This window comes from Lactuca sativa, chromosome 9 (assembly GCF_002870075.4).
Source record: "Lactuca sativa cultivar Salinas chromosome 9, Lsat_Salinas_v11, whole genome shotgun sequence".
Lineage (NCBI taxonomy): Eukaryota > Viridiplantae > Streptophyta > Magnoliopsida > Asterales > Asteraceae > Lactuca > Lactuca sativa.
Window position 1 is genome coordinate 203,781,573 of NC_056631.2, and position 13,514 is coordinate 203,795,086.

Genomic DNA, 13,514 nt, shown 5'->3' on the forward strand with positions numbered 1-13,514 from the left:
CAATGATAGTAAGTTAACAAGTAAAAATTATATTTTTACTAGAGAAAAGGAATATTACCGGATGCAAATAAGTTTACCCACAAGAAAAATAGAATTATCTATTTAAAAATAGTAAAATATTAACACTAAAACATATATAATTATACACAAATAAAAATCATAACTTTCAATCAACTAAGCAAAAATATTACATTCCAAAATATAAACTTCATATCCTAAATAATTTATTACGGAAAATAGCATTTTAATTTTTATTTTTTTAATTCTAAATGGGAAGTATATTAGTTTCGTGATACAATTGAAGCACTCACATAGTGCCACGTGTCATGTGTACAGCTGTAAACCTGTACAACCTCTCAACTGTCTTCTTCAATTCCCGTAACTATAACGTCTTTTGAATTCCACACCCTCTATATAAACCAAACCTTCCATCATTACCCAGTTCATCTTCCATTTTTCACCATAAATCTTTCATGGATCCCACTACAAAACATGTTGATCGTATAAAGGGACCATGGAGCAGCGAAGAAGACGAGTTATTATGTAAGTTAGTAAATCAACAAGGAGCACGTAGCTGGACATCGATTAGCAAGTCGATTCCAGGGAGATCTGGTAAATCATGTCGTCTCCGGTGGTGTAACCAGCTGTCGCCGGAGGTAGAACATCGGCCGTTCACGGTAGAGGATGATGAGGTTATCATGAAGGCGCATGGTCAGTTCGGGAACAAATGGGCTACGATCGCTAGGTTGCTCAACGGACGTACGGATAACGCCGTTAAAAACCACTGGAATTCGACGTTGAAGCGCAAGTATGCGGCGGCGGACGGCGGAGATGGAGGTGAGAGAAATCCGCGGATGATGAAGATGACGGAGAGAGATGTCAATGCGAAGATGGTTGCGGTTGCGGTTACGATTACGAACTCTGGTAGTTTATCCGGATCAGATGTGTGCGATTCAGATAATAATATTCCGGCACCGTACGCCGGAGAAACATGTATAACGTCACCGGGATTTCGACAGAAGGTTGAAATGGATCCTCCGACGGCGTTAACTCTGGCGTTACCTGGAACAGGTTCATATTCGTATGAGATCTGTGATGAAGTGAAGAAGAAGATCAATGCGACATCGTTTAGCAATGAGATTCTTTCAGTGATGCAGGAGATGGTACGTAATGAAGTGAGGAAATACATGGAGTGTGAAGAAGGGTTGATGCAAGTGTGAAACAAAAGTGATGAATTTTGTTAAATTAAAAAAAACTAATAGTGAATATATAGAGCTTGTTGTTCGATTCAAATTATTCTTGAGTTAACATGAAGAGAACGAGTTTTTGATCAAGGATTTTGGGGACTGAGTTATAGAAGGATTGGAATATTAGAATTAAGAATTTAAGGTTGGAAAATATAGCCTAATTTTCTAATTATTTTTAAAAATTATTTTAAAAAATTAAGAAATAAACCAAATAACTATTAAAATCACAGATCATTAGAGTTAAAAAAATTCGATTAAATAGTCATCCCAACCTGAATTTAACCCAAAATTAACGGTTTGGGAAATTAACAAAACTCCATTAAACCGTCATCCAATTTAACCCAGGTTGGGAAATTAAAGTTGTATTGAGATTTTCTATCCATATTAACCTAAAATTAACATCATCCCAACCTGAATTTAACCCAAAATTAACAGGTTGGGAAATTAAAGTTGTATTGAGATTTTCTATCCATATTAATCTAAAATTAACAGATTGAAATTTTCTATCCATATTAACCTAAAATTAACAGATTGAGTTGAAATTTTCAATCCATATTAACCTAAAATTAACAGATTGAGTTGAAATTTTCTATCCATATTAACCTAAAATTAACATCATCCCAACCTGAATTTAACCCAAAATTAACAGGTTGGGAAATTAAAGTTGTATTGAGATTTTCTATCCATATTAATCTAAAATTAACAGATTGAAATTTTCTATCCATATTAACCTAAAATTAACAGATTGAGTTGAAATTTTCAATCCATATTAACCTAAAATTAACAGATTGAGTTGAAATTTTCTATCCATATTAACCTAAAATTAACAGATTGGGTTGAAAATTTCTATCCATTTAAATTAATATTAACCTAAAATTAACAGATTGGGTTGAAATTTTCTATCCATTTAAATTAATATTAACCTAAAATTAAATAGATCTGTCTAACCTATTTAATTAAAGAGACATGGTTGGATAAAAATTATCCTATCAATCCATTTAACTTTAATGTATGTTAAATTTAATATTTATTTGAATATTATCATATATTAATTGAAGGATTAATTTATAAATTAAAATGTTTTATCATTATTTGTGTTTTAAAAAAAATGTAATCTTAATTCTCATCTTTTTTCTTATCATAAAAAATGCTAGCAATTCTTCAAAATCTCTTTGAAATTAAATACTTTTTATGTTATTGATCAATTTATTCAAATTTATAAATTGTAATTGTGTTTTTGTTATACTTTAAAAATTTATTTATGTTTGAAACTGATTCATATAATATAATCTTTAGTTAATATATTTAGTGTTTTATTTTAAATAAGTATATCTAAGTTTAACTCAATTATTATTTATTTAATAGGTTGAATCCAAAATTATATAAATGAGTCGATCCGGTGGCAACCCATTTATTTATAAGGTTGGATTCAGTTGAAAATATCAACCCATTTAAATAAAAAAATTTGGTTTGATATTTTCAACCCAATTAATAAATATGTTGAACCGAACCCAACCCAGATCGACCAATTGCTAGCTCTACAGCATGATATATATATATATATATATATATATATATATATATATATATATATATATATATATATATATATATATATATATATATATATATATATATATTAGGGATGAGCAAAAGGACCGAACCGGTCGGAACCGGACCGGAACCGGGAACCGGCTTCGGCCAAAATCAAGAACCGAACCGGCCCGGCGGTTCTACCGGTTCCCGGTTCCTACCGGTTCTTGTCGTGTCTTCAAATGTTGGAACCGGTATTCGAAAAATAGCATCATACGGTTCCGGTTTTTGCCAGTTCTACCGGTTCCCGGTTCCAAAAATCCACAAAAATAACGTCCCGGTCCCGGCCCGACCGGTTCCATCGGGTTCCGGTTCCGGTTCCGGCCGGTTCCCCGGTCCATATGCTCATCCCTAATATATATATATATATATATATATATATATATATATATATATATATATATATATATATATATATATATATATATATATATATATATATATATATATATATATATATATATATATATATATATATATATATATATGAAATTATGAGGCTCCATTTGCGATTTCAACAGTTATTTGGTTTATTATTATTATTTTACTTATATGATTAAGTAAAATAATATGGTTACAATGTATTAGACATAACTGGGAACAAATAGATTATTTGATTTAGGTGATCAAGTCACATATTTGGTTGAAAAATAATCATATCTTAAAATAAATTAAATAAAGGTATCTTTAGGTTCTTTTTGGCACAGTGGAAATATTAATGATTTCGAGATTCGTATTAACCATAAAGAGTAATGTCCAACTAATACCCAACATTTACAAAATTAATGTTTAACTTCGTATCAAACTTGTATACGAAGATGAAACCCGAAATGTTTTAGAATAAGGAAAAAAAAAAGACTACAAATAGGAGACAACTAGGCATATCAAGGAAAGATGAAAGGACTATAAACTAGTTTTTACAAGTAAATATGGCAAAGTGACAAAGTATAAATAGAAAATTAAGGAAATGTCCAAAAATTGTGGGATGCTTTGAAAGAAATAACCATGGAAATGAGGAATTCACAATATGACCAAAGGTTCGACAGAGGGAGTTCTGCGGAACCATAAACGCCTCTAAGGAAATGGAACACCTCTGCGGATCTTGAGTTTTTTAATTTTTTTTTCATTTTTTTATTTTTGTTTTCGTATATTAATATATTTTTTTAATCACATAAGGTATTATGTGATTATTATATAAAAAATTTGACAAAAAAAGGATCAAAATAATGAACTTATGGTTAACCCTGATTACCTTGGAGATGATGAATGACACTTCATTTCTTCTTCCCCTTAAACGGTTTCCATCACATTGACTTTCTCTACGACATCTATTAGTTTTTACTGGATTAAACGGATTGTTAACCACTGCTTGTTCTTCAGCTTATTCACATACCACCGTTAAATACAAATGCATCGTCTTCTTTGATTCAGACATTACATGTCTCAATTGAAATACATCAGTTTCATCTCCAAGCTCCATGACATACCCTAACTCCGGGTATTTAAAAGACAAATATATATGATTATTTAACACAACTGCCTTACTTCTAACCATTTGTAATAACATTTCATGGTCAATGTTAGGAGGAAGATTTAAACCATAGTTTTTCACATTATTTCTAACGTAAACGTCATCTCCATTAACTAACTGCCACGACCCTCCCATACACAAAATATTAAAACTCGTTTTACAAATTACTCTCCACAAACACAACGAAAAAACAACTTCTAGTGGTAACTGAAACCCACAAACTCACAAAAAACCACTTAAATACGTCTATAACTTCTATAACTGATCTGCAAAGGTATACACTGATCCTTAGAGGTGTACACAGATCCGTAGAGGTGTATACTGATCCGCAGAGATGTACACTGATCCGCAAAAAAACAGTTTTGCGCATTCCCTGACAGTTATGCAGAGGTGTACACCGATCCGCAAAAAACAATTATATAATTGATCTTCAGAGGTGTACACTGATCCGTAGAGTTGTACACTGTTGTTGCGGTGTACGCTGATCCTTACTTGGCTAAGTGATGTGTCAAAAATTCCTTACCTGGACTTCCAACGTGGCACCTGACATGTTATCTTCCTAATTATGCTATTAACTAAAACCCCAATTTGGACCTCATTTATTTCTTTCTTACCCCTTCGTGAAAAGTCAAAGCAAGCACCATCCTTTATATAATCATCTTGTTCGATTCGTCAACACAATGTATGCTAGCTCGTCCAATGCAAGAAATCGCCTTCAAGTTGCTCGTGTGTTTGTTAAAGACGATGTTAACAACTGTGACTACGAAGTTCCAGCTAAGGAACAGACATGTTGGAAGCTCACTAACCCTGTCATATGTTTTTGGAACTGCAACAACAGCTTGGTAAGCTTCGATCTAGTTTGATTTGTTAATGCAAGATTTTTTAGGGCTTCACTATCAAAAACCCATTACATTACAAAAAAAACCCTAAAAGTAATTTTGATTATCTTGGGTTGTTGTCATGATTTTGTTTCTAAAAATACATGTACGATCACGATTGTTTAAATGGTGTTGTAGTGTTAATCATTTTTTATTTCGTGGTTTCTTAAATTGCATTTGGTGATTAGTGATAATGTTTTGATGTTTTATTCATGTGGGTTTGATACAGACAAGACTGAGGAAATGTGATTACTTTTAAATGGAAAGATGTTGCACTGGAAGATGGTTACTATAAAAACCTCATCTATTCCATGAAGCAACAATTGGATTCCAAAGAGGATCTTGGTATCATAAAAAACTTGAGGACTAAGAATCCTGAGTTGGAGTTTCTACTGAGTAAGGAGAAGAGTCTAGTGGCAATCATGGAGAAGGGGATGTGTGGTTTCAAGAATAGCATACATATGTACAAGTTGTTGGTAGTTGTTCTAGTTGTTGGGTATGTTTGTTTTGTTTTTAAGTTAGCTAATTAGTGTTGGGATATGAAGCTTTTGGTGTAGCCATTAGTGTAAGGTGTATATATTGGGATGTGAAGGTTTTTTTTTGTATCTCTTGTAAAGTCAGCCTAAAGTGGTAATGTGCTGCATTTTGTATCTTTTGTAAAATCCCAATGACAATTGGTAATTAACCTTAATGTAAAGGCCCAACGATATAAAACTGGAATGCAAAGTTTATGTGGATAGTGGAATGGAATTGTTTATGCTATGGAAGAGTGCAAACATGTTGAGGAAAGGATGCAGATTAATAAAAATAAAATCAATGAACATGAAGAATGGATAAAAAAGACTAAGAAGAGTATCAAAATGACAAAAAGATCATTCTGAAGATAAAGTAAGAATTAGGGACGACTAGTCTACTATTCTAAATAACATAATCACAACATAAGAAAATATTCTTAAGACAATAATCATAATACAATCAAAGTCTACTATTCCAAATAATTTATGCCATCCTATTACGGGAACTAAATCCCGTATCTTTAGGTGACTGACTTGTCTCCACTGGTATACCCGATGCAAGCATTTCCATGAACATGCACACATAAAATCTATAATCTCCTCTTTCTCATTCTTCTACTTTTTCCTGTTGCAGCACATGTTTAGCATTAACGAATTCCACCTTAGTAGGTTTTTGTCTATTGGGAAAATGGGCACAATATGATATGTGGTCTAGTTCACTTAAAATACTATCTCCCAACGATTTGAAACTACTGTCACCCACATATATTTTAAAGAAACCACACCATTCAGATGAATCATATATGCTCACTTTCCATGTAAGGAGATCCAAATGAGCTGAAAACGACCCAAATTACAACCCAAAAATTTTTGTTTAAATAATACTAAGATATCAACCATTTATAATATATCATGAAATCGTACGTCATAAATCCCAAAAGTTATAATAGATGTGTCATGACAAAAGAACTGTATCAACATAACATAGTATCTGAAATAACCTCCCAGGAAAAAAGCTGAAACTGTGGTGTGTGCGCAATGCCATCATCCCGAGCTCTTCCCTTTGCTTGCGGAAGTACCTGAAACCAAAACTGAAACTGTAAGCACAAATCCTAGTGAGCTCCCCCAAACTACCACATACCATACAATAACATATAAAGCACATATTGGGCCTTGCCCACTGCATCAGACCGAAATCTGGAAACTGCATCGGACCGAAGTCCGGAAAATAACCAGGGCCTTGCCCTCTGTATCGGACCGAAGTCCGGAAACTGCATCAGACCAAAGTCCGGAACTGACTAGGACCTTGTCCCCTGCATCGGACCGAAGTCCAGAAACTGACTGGGCATAACATAACATAACATAACATAAACATATCAACTAGCATAAACACATATACTGCATACTGCATCGGACCGAAGTCCGGAACACATATCAAAAGGACATGCTTGAATCACAAAGACATCAAGCACACTGAACTACTGCATCGGACCAAAGTCCGGAACTACTGCTAACTAGACGGGCCGGCTGTAACATCCCGAAATATCAAGAGTAGAGTTGAAGGGCTAAAAGAGTAAGTTGTGAAAGAGTGACTCGGCGAGTCCATGGATGGACTCGGCGAGTAGAGTCGCGACTGGGTCGCGTGCTAAGTAGCCGACTCGGCGAGTCAGTGAGGAGGACTCGGCGAGTAGGCGCTGATTGGAGAAAACCCTAATTCTCGGGGTTGAGCCCTATATAAAGAACATTATGTTTTCCTCCCAGCCTCCTTATCACCCCTTGAGCCCCAGAAAACCCTAAATCGCGGAGAAGCACCATTGTTGAGTGGATTGGAGCTTGGAGAAGTAATTGTTGAAGGAATTTTGGGAGATTGAAGGCTTGGAGCAAGGGGCTTTGCTTGGATTCGAATTACATTGCAGTTGGGGCATCTCTTGGAGGTAATATCTCGTTCTTGGGCTGTTATTATGTATTTCTTCATTTTTGGGGTTTGTGGGAACTTGTCTATGGATGTAATGGGAAGTCTAGAGGTTAGATCTGAGGTTGCTACCTCAGATCTGGAAGGGAGAAGAATCAGAGAGCATGAAAGTCCCTGTGTTGGAGTGTTTAGTGAAGCTTTCATGTCCCAAACCCTACCCCAATGTGCAAATGGCCTAGATCTCTTTGGATTCACGTAAAGTTTGCCACTTTACGTGATGGATGAGTGGTAGGAGGCTAGATCTATGTTTTGGAGCAATTGCATGGCCTGGAATGCTTCTGAATGGATTCAGACCGGTGGTACTCGACGAGTCACATGGGTGTACTCGACAAGTTGGATGAAGATGGCCTGGAACTCGGCGAGTTGTATGAACAACTCGGCGAGTAGGTTGATGATAGTCTTGGACTCGGCGAGTCTGTTCTTGGACTCGGCGAGTCTTGTCGAAGAGTCCCGATATTCCCTGATTGAGTCGAGAATCGGTGAGTCAAGGGATGACTCGGTGAGTTGTGTGCGAGTGGACTCAGAGTTGTTGGACTCGGCGAGTCTCGGAGTGACTCGGCGAGTTAGGTCGCGGATTGAGTGAAGTTCTGATTATAGAAACTCGGCGAGTCATAGAGTTGACTCGGCGAGTAGGGTCAGTCAGGGGTTGACTTTGACTGAGGACTTTGATTTTGACCAAGGGTTGACCGTTGACTTTTAGGGTTTGGTCAGCGATGTGGCCTTTGGGCCAAGAGAGGGGTAAAATAGTCTTTTACCCTTAAGAGGGTGCATTGAGAGGATTGATTCTAGTCTCGAGAGTTATAGTCATGAGAGTTTTGCCTTACGTGTTAGGCGGTGGCGAGTTCGAGATCCGAGTATGGAGATATCTGCTTTCTGCTTGCCAGGTGAGTCTTCTCACTATACTTTACCTTGAGTAGGTAACCAGAGTTATGTGATAGAGTATTTGTATGCTATGTATGTTATGTGTTGTACTGCATTATTTCTATGTGATTTATGCTGTGCATGTTTGCAGAGTTGGAACCGAAGGGTTCCTAGAGTTAGAACCGGAAGGTTCACAGAGTTAGAACCTGAGGGTTCACAGAGTTTGGGTGCACGGACCCATAGAGTTATAGCCTCGAGTGGCTTATATGTGTTATGTGTGTGGTATTTTGGGGAACGCACTAAGATTCGTGCTTACAGTGTTTTGTGTTATGTTGTTTTCAGGTTTCTTTCAGTATCACGGTACATCACCGGCTTGATTGTACACACCAGAGCAAGAGTCATATTTTGGAGGATCCTGATTTTCTATGCAAGTGAAAATGGAGCTATGTTTTGTAATTCGATTATGAATGAGATTTTAAACAAGTGTTCTAAGAATAAAATGATTATTTAAAATGAAAATTTTGTCTTGAAATTTACGGTGTTACAAGTTGGTATCAGAGCCTTGGTTTGAGGGATTCGGATGCGCCTTCGGGTAATTTTGGACTCAAACTGAGGAAGTAAGAAAAGTTTTCAAAGAAATAATTTTCTAAAGCGAATAGGAGTTCAAAGAGAAAACGAGAAAGAGCAGTGTGTACAATCAGCCAGAGCCCGAACGGTGATTTCCCAAAATAGCCTTACTTTTGTGTTATGAGATATTTATGATGCACTTTATGAGATATTATTGCATGCTAGAGACAGGCTAGGTATTCCATATATTAGGACTAGAGTGGCCTGATTTGTGATGCCTTAGCCTAGGAATTGCTGTGATATGCGTCGTGCTTTTGAGTATGTGATGAGTGAGAATATTTGATTGGAATCCTTTAGGGGATTTGAGTAGAGGAGTAATCTAGGGAAGATACCTAGATGAGTACTGTGGTTCTTGGAGAAAAAATAGTTAGAGCCCGCGAGGGGAAGAGTTGCAGAGTTCGGTGGTACTTCCGAGGATGAGCAGAGCAAGCGGAGTTATCACCCAGAGTGAGTCATATATATTCTTCGATGCTCGAATGCTGCTTGCTTCATGCTTTGTGGAACTCTCGATGATGGGTGTTAGCTACCAAGCGAATATGACGATATTCAGGAGGTAGATGGCTGGCATCATTAGGAGCTCTTCAGCAGCTGATGGCAGAGACGTGTGGGAATCTGAGAAGAGCCTAGGGAGTAACCTTAGCCAGATGAGTGCACTGGCAGGGTAGAGAATTTCGCTGGGGAGCGAGCGCGTGATGGAATTGCTGAACGAGAAGGTTGAGCAGCTACTTAGGAGCTCCGGGATAGTCCGTGTGGAAAGTATGGGTAGATGTGGCAGGTAGTATGGGCCCGTACTACTGAAAGCAGAGGACCCATACTTGATACAGGGAGTATTCTGAAGATTCTAATGAGCGTTTTAAGGAGTAATGTATGGTTCGAGTACCATACATCAGAGCAGATTGAGGAGTGATGTTATGGTTCGAGTACCATACATTGGAGCGGATTGAGGAGTGATGTTATGGTTGAGTACCATACATCGGAGCAGATTGAGGAGTGATGTTATGGTTGAGTACCATACATCGAAGCAGATTGAGGAGTGATGATATGGTTGAGTACCATACATCGGAGCAGATTGAGGAGTGATGTTATGGTTCGAGTATCATACCTCGGAGCAGATGGAGGAGTGATGCTATGGTTCGGGTACCATACACCGGAGCATATTGAGAAGAGATGTCATGGGATGAGTACCATGGTTCGTAGTGAATGATGCTTGTGATTCTCTGGTTATTCGGTCACGATTGATGAGGTAGAGATTGGACGCTATGGGTTTTAGGCCTGTAGGCCATGATTGAGTTTGGAGAGGCGTCCCTCGAGAGGGAAGTCGAGAGCCTATCAGAGTATTTTGGTAAGGAGTTAGAGGGAGAGGAGAATTTCGGTCTAAGTTGAGCAATCAGTCGATAGAGGAGAGGTCACCTTCTATGTGAGTGGTGCTATTTATGTTCGTGTGCGGAACATGAAAGGCCTGATGTTTTAGTTTTGGGTTTGGGGGTAAACCCTGCAGGTCGTTATTGATGATGATTTCTTCCAGAGTATCAGGTAGCATGTGTGCCGTGAGGAAGTGATTTGTCATGAGCAGATAGTCAGTTGGGACTGAGATAGTCGAGGACCACACTACACCTATTTGAGTATAGTAGGATGTATTATAGTGGTATCAGTGGGGAGTTCAGTCGATTTTAGCAGTGCAGAGAGTTTTCTATCTATGTTGGGTGTTGAATATGGGAGTGGGTCCCTGTTCTTGGGATGATCCTGGTGTTGGAGCGATGTTTGATGAGTTGAGGTGAGGGGTACGATGATTTTGTGGTTCGGTCTATGAGCCAGGGATGTCATTGAGCAGTTGAGTTGTTTGGTACTTGATTGGTACGAGATTTGGAACGACTAGAGGCAGTCGTTGCGAGAAGTTCTTGAGGAGTTCATCTGAGGATCAGAGTTATGAGATCGATTAATTTCCTTAAAGGGGATTATCGAGTGTTGCGTAGCACTTTCCAGCGGCAGGTGCGTTATTGCTGGTGGAAATAGTTCGTGAGGTTGTTGATGTGTAAGATAGTGATGGTTCGAACCCTAAGTGGGGGAGAACCGGGTGGTTTATTGAGAGAACTAGAGATTGGTGCAAGAGCGGTTAGGGGTTGGATGCAGAACCTGCGGCTTGAATTCATGAGATCAGGGTCATGGGTGATTAAGGAAGGTACAGGGCGAGATAATGCATGTGATATATGTCTAAGAGAAGGATGGGTGTCTCCACGGCGGGTGGTCAATGATCAGGAATCTAATGGTGGTCAGAGTCGTCTCGAGTGGAAGGCTCGTAATGATGGTATGGGCAATTGAGAACTTCTGGGTTGAGATATGGTTAACCGATTATCGAGTAGCCAATTCCTAGGCTAGGATGTGTATTCTTTCTTGAATTTTGAGCGGTAGTGGAAAGGGTTTCGGAGGATCATCGGTGTGTTCTGAAGGGTTAGCGCCTTCCTTGTATTCCAATTGAGTGTTTGGATGCACTGAAGTTGCGCATCGTGTGATATCAGAAATTATTATGGGATTCAGAGGAAATGTATTGTCGTGAGTGTATGGTATTGGGAGTAAGGGAATCAGTGGTTGTGGCAGGATCTTGTGATGTTCTGTTGGGATATTCCGAGGTATCCGGGTATGATACCTTTATTTCGGAGTTACTCGTAAATCTTGAGTTGAAACGATTTGTGGTGTATCAGGTATCTACGGATCTAGTGGGAGCCCTTCGAGTATGGGCATCCAGGGAGATTATTAAGAGAATGGAACTTCGCAAGGGTGGGCATTTTGATATGTCGATTGCTTCCAGAGTCTGGAATGTGTATTCGAGTCGAGTATGGGTAGCTGCCTGTGATAGTCTGCGGAGCATGAGCTAGTGGAGTCAGAGGGTGTTGTGATACTGCGGGGAGCCGTAGTACTCACTAGTCAGAGAGTGTTGTGATACCGCGGGGAGCCGTAGTACTCACTAGTCAGAGAGTGTTGTGATACTGTGGGAAGCCGTAGTACTCACTAGTCAGAGGGTGTTGTGATACTGCGGGGAGCCGTAGTACTCACTAGATGGCAAGAGAATGTGATGATGGAATGATCTCCGATCAGTGTATGATGTGGAAAAGTTTTGGGCTTGAGTATCCCTAGTATTGAGTTCTGGAGCCTGGGTGTTGAACCGGGGGCGAGACTGGGGTCACCGTCTCTGTCGGGAGATGCGGTGAGATGCGCAAGGGATATGCGTAGCAGAAACTAGAGATCAGAGTTGAGGCGATCCTCGGTTGGATTGTATTTTCTCGCATGAGGAAAAGAGAATTTTGTGACTTGCGCGTCCCTGGGCCGGGATAGTGGTCACGGGGAGGAAGTTAGTGGGTTATTTGGATCATGATGATGTCTGAGGACACTTCTGAGCGAAAGAGCGATTCAGACGCTCGAAGACATGCTTCGGGCATGTGTATTAGATCTCGGAGGGAGTTGCGGCACGTATTTATCTTTGGTTGAGTTATCCTATATCAACAGCCATCATTAGTGCATTTGTATGCCACCCTTTGAGCTGTTGTATGGGAGGAGGTGTCGAACCCTCATTTGTTGGGGAGAGGTAGCGCATGGACCCGAGGGCCCTTGCGAGCAGATCCAGAGCATGTGTGATACATGGAGTAGTGGCAAGGTTGGCTAGTGGTTTCCTTGGGTAAGGGAAGAGAAAGGTATGTAACCCCCCCTGGGGGGGAGTGTTGGTTCACGGAAGTGAAAGTAGTAGTGAGAGTGGATGATTTGGAGTATGGTGGTTGAACATTGTGTCTGTGACAGTGGTATGGAATGACATCATGTTGGGATGTCTGCTGAGGACGCGGAAGGGGTTCCGCGGGAGTAGGGCCAAGAGTCTCAGGATGAATGCAGGGAGGGAGTCGGGGACTCCCAGCTTGATTCTGATCAGGGTATTGGATATGTACTAGTGGTTCATCCTGGGGAGATGTTGGAGGATATCATCAGTGCATCGGGTTTTTCCCAACCCGAGGGTACTGGGCAAGTTCAGCATGCGTATATGATTGCAAGAGGAGAACTCGTGGGAGTTGCTCTGAGATTGAAGAGTGGGTCTTTCTGTCAGCACGGAATGGATAAAGTGGGATTCGGATCGGGGATCCGATGGTTCATGGCTTTCTAGCCCTTATGGGTCAAGCGATTTTTGAGATTTGGAGCAGTGATGCATCTCGGGTAATTCTCGATTGTTGAGTGTGATTATCAGAGGGTACAGCCGGTGCCCGGTTTGAGACGGTGGTCAGGACACCGCAAGGAAAGAGGAAGTGAGTT

General features: G+C 39.4%; 1 protein-coding gene across 1 annotated transcript; it reads left to right on the top strand.

Moving 5' to 3' along the window:
• Positions 1–435: 435 nt before the first annotated feature.
• On the top strand, positions 436–1,334 carry LOC111917124 (transcription factor MYB44). The gene has a single exon (XM_023912784.3). The coding sequence runs from the start codon at positions 474–476 to the stop codon at positions 1,218–1,220; it is 747 nt and encodes a 248-aa protein (XP_023768552.1). The 5' UTR covers positions 436–473; the 3' UTR covers positions 1,221–1,334.
• Positions 1,335–13,514: the final 12,180 nt, after the last annotated feature.